The following is an 11525-nucleotide window of genomic DNA, read 5'->3' on the forward strand; positions in this document are numbered from 1 at the left end:
GAAGTTTATTTGCCTATTTATTTGTTCCTTTTGCTGCTGCTGCTATAACATTATATTTTGGCTTTGTTTTTGGGTTTTGTTGATCTTTGATTGGTGATAATGCTGCAACTCTTCCATCACATGAATCTGGTCCTCCTCGGCTGCTGCTGTAACTGCTAGTGGGGCGTTCGTTCGCTGCTCTGCATGGACCGCCGGCTCTCTGCTGCACAACCCACACCTGATGCTTTATTTCTGCCTGCACTGCTGTTTTACACCAAGAGGGGGAGCTAGGCTCAGTGTTGGGTAGCAACTGTAAAGGTAATCCTCACAACACTTAATCAGATTACAAAAATAAAATGACAGTAATCGGTCGAGGATACTTTTTTTTAAATAAAGAGTATAGAATTCTAGTTGCCTTTTGAAGGATTACAGTTACATTGTGGATCACTTCATGAATTGTTGGTATGAATGTCTGAAAGTTAAAGTTATGAGAATGGGATATTACAACAGACAAAAGACCTGCTGTTTTTTAAAAGAGCAAAACAACTGAAAGCCATATGAAACTGCCCAGTCTGACTCTTTTTTACATTGCAAATGGGCCTGTTAGACAGCCGAGCACCTTTTGAACTAAGTGTAGAAAGTGGTTATGAGAACACTGCCGCTTTATCTATGCTGTGGGTTTCTCTCTGACGTAATTAACATAATTACTAAAGCCACATTACTGACAAGTTGTGTGGCATTTCTGGTAGTTACCTACAGTTAACCATGAGTATGTAATTTGTAAACACTGATCATTTAGATGTAAAAACACAACTTAGGTCAACTGATAGTGCTCTAAAAGGTAACACTTATTTGGATAGTCAAATGTTGATATTCATCTATCAGATGACAAAAAGCAGATATTCAACAAAGTGTCACTTGTCTGTTTGCCTATGTAACCCTAACTCCATTTGTAAACACAACCCTAAGGTTAACCCTAACCCAGATATTGAATATCTATTGACTCATTTTCACACTATTGTATCACCTGAAACTCAGTAGACTTTTTAGTGACACATTATTGTCATTTGAGTATCAGGATTGGACCGTCCAAATAAAGTGTGACCGTCTAAAAAATATTCAGTAACTCATTGCTCTTTCATGTTCAGTTCATGAATAACCAGCCCTGGTTACATTTGTGGAGTAATCCACCCAACACTGGCTATGCTGTAACATTGGGAGTTGTTTTTTACTTTACCTTTGTTCAACCAGACTGGTGTCTTTAAGATCTGTCTTTTCCAAGAGACCCGAAACTGGTGTTTGCTGCTTTTGCTCATTCTGCACTTTTATGGATGTTTGGAATTATTGTGATAGTTTAAATGTATTATAATGCATACTGTATATGATTATTTTCCCAAATATAAGCACAAGAGTATTTGATTTGATTCAACTTGACTGGAGTGACTTCTTTCCTAGAGGTTTTAAGGTCTAGGTTTAGTGTCAGAGCTTCATAAAGTTAACAGAAATGGAAAGTACACACATACTGTTTCAGATGGCCAAAAATAAGTTATTAAAGATTGCGTTAAAATTAAATGATTCTACTTGCATACCAATTGAATCCAAAATACATCACATTGGATGAAGAGCTGCAAGGTCACGCATTGAGTTACCATAGGAATGAAACGCATAAATGCACATACCCAGATGTTTTAGTTCCATTTTATTGGACAGAATAAACACGACTTGATTTGGTAAGAAAAACACTAGAAATGATAGCTGAAAAACAAAATAAGTTCTACTTCCCCAGTAGCTGAACTTGTATAGACAAATGCCTAGTTTCTTGAAATTATATAGATGAACTGCTGGTTTCATGGCCTTGTTGTGTAAGCATATTTTAGATAAGGCTCTGGCTTTGTGTGTATGATAGCTGTGTTATAGCTTTACATGCCTTGTGTTGTCAGTTTGTTGAGTTGCTAATTCGAATCCCTGTGGTCTGACTGATCCACGAGTAGTAGCGTGAGATTCGGGTGTACACGCCATACTTTCCCTCCAAAGCACACATCTCCCCCCAGCTGACGATGCCTGTCAGGAACCAGGTGCCTTGGTAATTGGTGGCGTGGGGCCCTCCGCTGTCCCCCTGGCACGCATCTTTCCGCTCGCTATGGTAGCCCGCGCAGAACATGAAGCGCGTGATGTGGTCCCGGCTGCTGCCTTTACACACGGTCCGGTCAACGTAGGGGACCTCCAGCTTCTGCAGCTTTCTGGCCTCCCGGCCCTGAAAGTTGAGAGTTCCCCAGCCGCTCACCAGGGAGTTTCTGGACTCCCTCAGCAGGTTCTCAGTGAAGTCCTTGGGGCCCAGGCAGATGGGACGGCGCTGGTCGGACAGTTGCACAGGACTGCTGAGCTTCAGCAGGGCGATGTCGTGGTTGTATTTGGACTTTCGGTCGTCGTAGTAGGGGTGGATGAACTGTTCTATCACAAAGTGGTCTTGCTCTGTGCCCTCCGTCCGGTCAAAGTCATGTTCACCTAGATGGAGGGATTGCATAGAGAGAATAACCTCACAATATAATTTTCTATGCAATGGGCCAGGTTTCTGAAGCAGTCTTTGTTTACTGGCTTATACTGAAAGTAAGCTAAATAAACTAGAAAAGAACACACCCAAAAAGGTACAATTTTACGATCCATAGAGCTGGAAAGATTAAAAATTATTGTCTCACAATTTTTGGCAAAGCTTTTGTTTGGGTGTAAGCAATGGCAGCCAGACAAAGTTAAAACAGCCCTAGATACTTTTTTGGAAACCTTGCCACCATCTACAACCCACAGAACCTTCTCATTGTGTTTATTTTATTCTTCAACTTGTGGAAGGTTTGTTAAAATTTGCAGATGGTATTCACCAATGGTACGAATTGTGAAACCCTTCTGTGTGTATGTGTTAGCGTGTGTCTGAAGAGGTGTATTTCAAAATGACATACAGTATCTACCTTTTAAGAAAAACTGACACCAACTCTATTGATTGAAAGCGCATAACTAAACAAATTAGTTAACGCTTTTGAAGACTGGATTGTCTGTATTTTAGAGATACAAAAGGAGAATCTTCAGGTAAGGATTTTTTTCTTACCTACTCTGACGAAGAAGTTTGCTGCAGCAGTTGTCGCCTCGATCAGACAATGGGCGGCAGTGATGACCCACACTTCACTGAGCAGAGAGCCTCCACAGAAACTGGAGGCTCCATGCTCTGTCTGATCAGGACGCATCAGGGTCACCTGCAACACACACACACACACACACACACACACACACACACACACACACACACACACACACACACTCAAATAAGGAGGGAATGGAAGAATAGCAACACAGCTTACGCCTTTGCTTCTCTTTTCCTGTGCATACTGTCTACCTTTCCCCTCTGAACTTCTGGATGTTCCTCTGTTCTCACCTCTTCTTCTCTCCATTCTCTTTCTCTTCACCACTCCAGTCTATCCCTCCATCTCCTCCATATTCGCTTCTGTTGTGACCTCTCTGCCTCTTGCTATGCCTCCTCCCTTTCCTCTTTCCTTCGTCCTCCCCTACCAATTCTCTGCTACATCTACTTCGTTCCCTATTCTGTCTCTATTCCCTTCGTCCTCTTCTTGCTGTCTTCCCTCACTACCCACCAGGCTATATTTCCTGGCCTAGTGGTTTAAATGTTAGAGAGACCTTCCTTCTACCAGAGGACCTACGCTCTCAGAAAACAAGGCACAAGAATGAACCTAAAAGGGTACAAATACTGGGATTCATACCCTATTAGGGTACGAATATTGTACCCGTAGGCATGGGTCCATATTTGTACCCTTGTCACTTGTACCTCTAAAGGAACAATTATGTACCTTGAGTGACAAAAACATACTTTGATGCTTTGGTACAAAAATGTACCCCTCGAAAAGGTACGGATATGGCCCTTTTCGCAAAACAAGTACCTTAATGACGACTAGTGCACCTTTGAGGGTCCATTTGTGATGAATAGACTTGCACTGGACCCTTATTTCTGACAGTGGAGGTTCCTGTGTTGGCTAGCATCTGCAGCGCTTAAGTGTCCTTGAGCAAGAAACAGCTCCACTTACCTGGAGGAGGGAAAATAAAGGGAATTTCCCTTCCGCGATCAATAATAGCATCAAATTATCTCACAGACCCGACCCCATCCCATCCCATCTCTCAACATATCATCCAGTCTCCTCCCACTCTCTCTGGCCTCCGCTCTATTTCCCCCATTCCCCATCTCTCCTCCCTGCACCCCTCCCTACCTGCCAGGGTATCTCTCCAGGAATGGCCTCATTCCCTCCCACAATCCTCTGGTCCCCGTTGATCTCTTCCGTGATGGTCGGCACGGTGGGGAAGAAAGCCCAGAAAGGCAGCTGCTTTTTGTCTGCGGTGTCACTCGGGGGCGCTTCAGTGGTGCCGCTCAGCCCACCGCTGCTCGTGACAGCCTCAGTCGGGCTCAGTGTGGAGCTCACAGCAGAGTTCACCTGATCTGGCTCTACCGCCGAGGCCGCAGAGGAGTTCGGCCGATCAGAATCATTCCTAGGGACGTCGTAGTCTTCAAATAGCTGCGTTATGTTGAAGTCGTAGTAATCGTCCTCCAGGGTGTCGCTGGAGTTGTTGTTCATTTTGGAGGCGTGTGTCCTGCTGGATGACTCTGCTGTTATGAGGGACCTGGTGTTGAAGCTGGTGGACTTACTCACATGACCGCAGGCGAATTGCTCTGAGGGGGTAATGAGGGCAAAAGAAGGAGGGATACTCGAGTTTTGTCTTGGATGTTAAAAGGGCAGTGAAACCCATCATCAAATATCAAACACTGTTTTTTCCACAGCTGTGGCTTATGTTTACATGTTACATTATGTTTTATTTTGCCATGTTGTTTTTTCGGCTGTGGTCTTAAAGGTTTACTGTATAGGCTCTGTTCTTATAAAAGCTGCGCTAGGCAATTTTGCACATTGGTGGCCAGAGGTAATTGTTTGAATTTTGCAGACTTCAATACCCAGAAATCATGTAATATGATGTCAGTAAACTGCACACAAACAAAAAAAACAAAACAGAAAAAAGATGAAAAACAGTACTTCCCCAACAAAAATGAATAGCCTACAACTTCTGAAATAAAAACAACAACAAAAAAACACCTGAACCGCCTCCCTGAACGCTGTATGTGTTTTTTTTATTATGCAGTTTTCATCTTATTTTACCTGTGGAGACACAGCTCTTCCTGTCTGGACCCAGTTTGTAACCAAATGCACACTGGCACACAGCGCGGCGCGACTGCATCACACAGAAGTGGGAACACCCTCCGTTGTTCACTGAACACTGCTTGGTGACCTCTAGAGACGGGCAAGAAAGCAGAGGTGAATCTATCTATCTATCTATCTATCTATCTATCTATCTATCTATCAATCAATTATCTATCTATCTATCAATTAGTTATCTATCTATCTATCTATCTATCTTATCTAAAAAATCATAAGTGCTTTTTTTTGCATAACTAAACCTAAAAAATGTTAAGAAAAGTCAATATTCATCAAAATTGTTCTTACGTATTTTCTAAGTATTTTCACTTGGATTCAATACTTTGAAACACCTACTTGTCTAAAATTGTGGAAGGTTTTCTAAACATTTCATTGTTAAGCTTAGCTAGCTTGGTTATTAGTGGCTTGCATTAGCTGATGCCGGTAATACCATTAAAGCTCTGTTGTATTGGTAGTTTTAAACTTTCAAGCCAAACATTAATGTATCAACCAACGTCTGCATTAATGGCATCAAACATGCTTATTTAAATTGTTGAAAATACATTTTTGTCTCTTTTATGTTTTATGTTTGTTTTTTATCTTGTTTTCATTGTGGTTGCTAGATAGGCCAGAAGTAAGTTCCTATAAGAAAACAAAAGAGGTTCGTAAGAGATGAGGCTATAAACTCTTTCTGAAGAGCACGTTTGTGAATCTGGCCCCAGGATTCAAATCCAGTCTGTTCCACTCACCTATCTCACAGTTCTTGCCGCTGAAGTTTGGTTTGCACCAGCAAACGTACGCACCGTTTTCATGTTCACACGCACCTCCATTCTGACAGGGGCTCGATTTACACTGGTTATCGTCTACACACACACACACACACACACACACACACACACACAAACACAGGTTTAGAGGTGAACAGTATGCTTCAAATTCAGCAACTTGTCATTCGGTTGCGCTGCTTACCAGTGTATGTAGCCCAGAATTCCATCTGAGAGAGAAACAGACAGGTCAGTGACAAACCAGAGTAGCAGTAGAATGGATTGTTTTAGATGTGTGTGTGCATGTATGTGTGTGTGTGTGTGTGTGTCCACCCGAATGTGTGTGCAACCAACTGCCTTCTTCGGTTCTTAAACACCTGCGCTTGAGTGTGTGTTACATTATGTGTTCGTCTGAGTGTGTGTGTCTGAGTGTATGTGTGTGTGTGTGTGTGTGTGCGTGTGTGTGCAACGTACAGTCTTTTCGTCATTCTCAAACACCTCCCTGGCCTCCTCCATGTTGCAGACCTCCTCCATACACTCCCTCTCCAGGTTGTCTTTATGGAGAACCTCCTCAAAAGGGGTGTTGTACCTGCGCTGGCGGCGCAGCACTGTGGCCGCTGACTGCTGAGACACAAACACAGAACCTGAAGAGAGAATAGAAGACAAAGGGTTTAATTTAGACTCTCTAGCTCTGCTCTGATCTTATTCTCTGTCATTCTTTTCAGGCCATTGTCAGTTTTGGGCATAAGATTGGAAAACAATCCTTTTGCCACTTTCCTAACCTATTATTACTCAAAACATAAATGTAATTTAGTCTAATTTTTGATCAACATTTCACTCCAAAACAACCCTTTTATAGGATCGAAATACATACGTCACATACATGCATGTAAAACTCAGTAAAACATCACAGTTTATCATTACTAGTGCCAAGCGCTCTCTCAATGATTTTGAGAGGAAAAACCTCTCCAAACCCACTTTCTGCCTTGTGGCAATGGGACTACCCTTTTGTTTAGACTTGGGCCTAAAGATTGGGTGCTTTAAAAACAGTCCGAGTCGATTGCCTGACCACCAGGCTCTTCCTATACCCCCCTCCCCCCCTCCAGGCTTTTGCTCCCTCCAACCCCTTCAATCCATATACATGTTCCTTGAGCTCTTACCTGTGTTTTCCTCAGTGCCTGCAGCCTCCAGCCCGTACATCTCCAGCAGCACGCCAGCGGCAAAGGCCAGTAAACAAACCCTGGCCATCTTGATATTGTCGATCAGTGTGCTTTTTCAACTTTAGACTGTAGAATCGAAGCCGAAGCCTGAACTCATCCACTGGAAAGACTGATCCACCGCTCCAAAGTACAGCAACACACTGTTTACTCACCTGGGAGGCCGCTGTGCATGTGTGTGTTTGCGTGCTTGTGTATGTGTGTGTGTGTGTGTGTGTATGTGTCAGATGAGAGAGAAACAGAACAAGAGAGGGAAAAGCATAGGCAAAAAAGTGTGAGAGAGACTGAGTGTGTGTATATACTGTAAGAGACAGAGAGAGGTATAAAGCGAGGAAGTTCGGGAACGAGGAAGACAAAAACAGACTTTTTTATCCCTTCTGTCTGGGTCCATGTCAGATCAAAATTGAGCAACAACAAATATTGACTGCTGACGAGAAACAGGGACAGTCGCGGACATGTGTGGGTGTGCGTGCGTGCAAGTGTGTGTGTGTGTGTTTGTCGATAATACCAGTTGTTAATCATGTAGTTAATCATGATGAGTCTTTTCTGATAAGCAGCTTTTGCTGCGTGATGTACGTGACGGTGTCCAGTGGAGTTAACACACACACACACACACACACACACACACACACACACACACATGCACACGCACACACACACACACACACAGACAGAGTGTAACAACCCCAGAATCTTACATATATCACCATCCTAGCGGGTAATTGATGAGGAAAAGGATGGATATACAGATCGGCAGACAGCCAGGTGGATAAACAGACAGATGGAAACTATAAAGCTCACTGTAAAGCTTCTCTGTTTATGTTGCAAGACTTATGCCCAATCTTGAGTATTGAAAGGTATTTCATTATACTGTGAGGGTGTGGCTGTGGACAAATCACCATGACTGACAGGCAGACCAGCTGGCCCTGAGCCAGACGCTCCTCGGCAGCAGCAGCCTTGTTGTGACTTATTGGCAGAGTGATGGAGTGGGGATGAAGAACTGCATCCCCTTTTTTAGTGCAAGTTATTAAATGCCTCCCCCTTGATAAATACAGATTTTTGACAAAAGCGGGAGGGAATATAACAATTAACATGTTCACCGCCTCCTTTAGTAATTTTTATGATTAAATCACTCCCGGCTTGTTAGTGTCCTGGGACCAAATCTTTTACTGCTGTGAACGGTAGCTCTGTGTGAGTAGCTGCAGTGGAGAAGAAGCCATTGACGTCGGCATTTATGTATTTGATTTGTTTCTGCTGTCAGCAGACTGTAAAATGAGAACTGATGAATTTGTAATGCCAACATGCATGAAAAAAGACCTGCTGCATAGCTAGTGAGCTAGCTGCCTAAACCCCGCAAGTAACCAGATGAATTGTATCATGGACGTCGTGTGGTTATGGCGCGGTGTGGCACTCACCATAGCTTAGCTTAATTGACAAGAGTTTATAATGCAAGCAAACATCTATTAAAGCCATACCTTAAAAAAATTCTCATCAGGATGTATTCAGGACCAATGTTTCCTCTGCGTCTGCCTGTGAAGATAGTTAGGTGTCACACTGACCAAATAATAATATCTTATCAGCCCCCAGAAAGTTAGTTAGCAGGTTTGGAAGGTTTTGTGAGAAATTATATTAGATTTAATGACTTTGCCATAGCTTAGGGATTAGTGATTTGAAGCCATTGGACTATATGGGAGTATGTCAAATGTGCAGTGACAGCGCACACTGTGCTTATAAGTGGCAGCCACCTGGTTTGATGTCATTACCTGCTACAGTGCAAAATAACCAAACATCTTCTCTGATCCCTCTATTATTTATACTAGTTGCAACTGGGTTTCCTTTGTTTCATTATTGTGCACACTGCTGTGTATCACTATTTATTTGCAACTATCATTTGCTTACAATTTGTCTTGAAAGTCTAGGTGCGTATTCCACTGTGGGATGAGTCATGAGGACCAGCCGCTGGCCTGGGATCAAGTCCTATCAACACCTGCTCTCCTGTGTCTCCCCTCCTCCCAGCCGCTCAACATTCCTGTTGTTTAAATAAAGAAGAAATCGGGGAAGTGGGCTGTCCACTCTTCTAGGAAAAAAAATACAGCTGTTTTGCCCCCGGTGTGTGACTCATGTGAGGTCATTGTCCCCACCATTTCTGCTCAGCAGCCCCAGGTGGTGGACAGCTGACCTGAGACCAGCTTACAGTACAGCAGCATGATCCTGGCTGACGAAGTCACAGAATGAAATGTGGGTTATACTCCTGAAACTGATTTTCTGCATTAGCTCCAGGTTCACTAATGCTGGGTGAAGTAGTATTTGAAAAAATGCTATTTAACAAATAAAACTGAATGAAAAAAAACATACTGACCACATTTAAAATTGTGTACATTCATTTTCGATTTTATGCATAGCCTTCTATTCTAATACACAGCGACGTAAACAACAACAAAGTAAAACGCAATCGAGGGCCCTGTCTGTTTGCATGAATTCTACTTTTCCGAGAGCATTTTTATCAAAGTGGGTTTTGCTCATGGGAACAGGAGCAGTCATATGTGGCACTTTTTGTTCTAATAGAGCAGCTGGTCCCAGAACAGTAATCCCCCAGGGAACGCTCTGGCAGAGGGCCAGCTGTGCTTTGGTCTGTTGGCTCAGTTAGTAGCTGGAGTCAAAAAGCCCAGTAAGAGCTGACGTCACAGACCTGTTATACAAGAGTTAGACAAACTTATCTTACCATATGCCTCTCTGATCTGAAATCATAGATCCACGTTTGTAAACAGCCTGAATGTACAGAACATGACAGGGTTAGGAGTCACTTCTCTTTCAATTCAATGATATTCAACATGTGAAGGAAAACTTATTTTACCTTTCACTGATTAATGATAAAGCAATTAATTCTCAATTGTTTCATTCAAGAAAAGATACTATATATTTTCCTTGTTTCTTTTTTTTTTTAAGAAAATAGGGTGTTTCACTTTGGGGATTTTGGAAGAAATGCACTTCCTGAATTGATTGAATTAAAAGTAAAGTGACCCAAACCAGGTCCATTTTAACATTTTTTGCTGTTTTTTTTTTTTTTTGCTGGGTTTACCAAACATTTGGATAATCTCTGAAGAAATGTCATAGAACCCCATAAATAAATCCTGTCTGCAGTTTTACTTCTATGCATAAAAAAACTCTCTGTTCATCACATCAGAATCAGAATCACTTTAATTGCAAAATACAATACATGTACAGGTATTGGTCTTGGTGACATACTGAGTTTACACAGAACGAGAACAGGAACTCTCGTACAGTGCAAAAGGACAGAGCAAGACTTATATACACAAATTCAACATTGATTGTTCAGCTGTAGAAAGTAAACTGAGGCCTGTTTCTACACTGCAGTGACTCATGGCTGTATCTCTGTGTGAACAGGCATTTTAATTAGCCTTACTGAACATCAGCGCACCCAAAGTCTTTCTGTTTCATAACTGTTCATCCTGAGCTTGCACTTAACAGTATTGCCACTTGTAATATAACAATGGTACAATATATTAATGTAATCTTAGGGTGATTTAAAAATCACTTCACCTTTTAAAAGTTCCAACCCAGCCTAAGATTATAAAATGTTTGCACAAAATAGGTCTGTTGTAATGTATTCTTGGCTCTGTCTGAGGCAAAAACAAACAACAGTGGGGCTACTGTCACCAGGCCTCCTGTTGTGCCATATAGCAGCTTGATGTAGGTTAACAGAACAAACTAAATTTATCTCTGACCCAACTCCATCACACCGAACGCTAAGCTGAAGCCTTTAGGATGGTCTTGTCAAATGGACTTGAACCAAATGGAGCTGGAGGGAAAAGAGGAGAAGAGAAGAGAAGAGAAGAGAAGAGAAGAGGAGAGAAGAGAAGAGAAGAGAAGAGAAGAGAAGAGAAGAGAAGAGAAGAGAAGAGAAGAGAAGAGAAGAGAGCAGAACAGAGAGCACAGAAGAGTCTAACATTACCAAGCAGAAAATGTAAGAACAGAACACAGAGAACATGAGTACCATACCATCAGTAGTAAATCTGCAAATCTGTTTACCATCAGTAGTAAATCTGTCTCAGAAATACTACAGTATATCTCTAGAGTAGGCACTAATGGCATGATTGTTTTTCCTGCAGATGTCTACAGCTACTCATAGATTTAAGTCTGCCAGGTCGTTGTCATTGATATAGAAATTCACCACTAGATGAGAATGTACAGTAGGCCAAAATATGAGTAAAATTGATTTGAGTTATATTTCACTATATGATAATGTAATTTTAGAGGACTGTTGCTCTTCTGAGCAGGCACAGTACAATGCAGTGATAATTGGCAGT

The 11525-nt window shown here is 42.1% G+C and overlaps 1 protein-coding gene across 1 annotated transcript; it reads right to left on the reverse strand.

The window, feature by feature from the left end:
* Positions 1–1915: 1915 nt before the first annotated feature.
* On the reverse strand, positions 1916–7272 carry f9b (coagulation factor IXb). The gene is made up of 8 exons (XM_071906199.2): positions 7141–7272; positions 6455–6624; positions 6186–6210; positions 5966–6079; positions 5181–5312; positions 4245–4702; positions 3077–3221; positions 1916–2484 (listed from the first exon to the last, which is right to left on the reverse strand). Exons 1-8 carry the CDS (start codon positions 7226–7228, stop codon positions 1916–1918), a joined length of 1701 nt encoding a protein of 566 aa, XP_071762300.2. The 5' UTR covers positions 7229–7272.
* Positions 7273–11525: the final 4253 nt, after the last annotated feature.

The sequence above is a fragment of the Centroberyx gerrardi genome, chromosome 11 (genome assembly GCF_048128805.1).
Source record: "Centroberyx gerrardi isolate f3 chromosome 11, fCenGer3.hap1.cur.20231027, whole genome shotgun sequence".
NCBI classification, from domain to species: Eukaryota; Metazoa; Chordata; class Actinopteri; order Beryciformes; family Berycidae; genus Centroberyx; species Centroberyx gerrardi.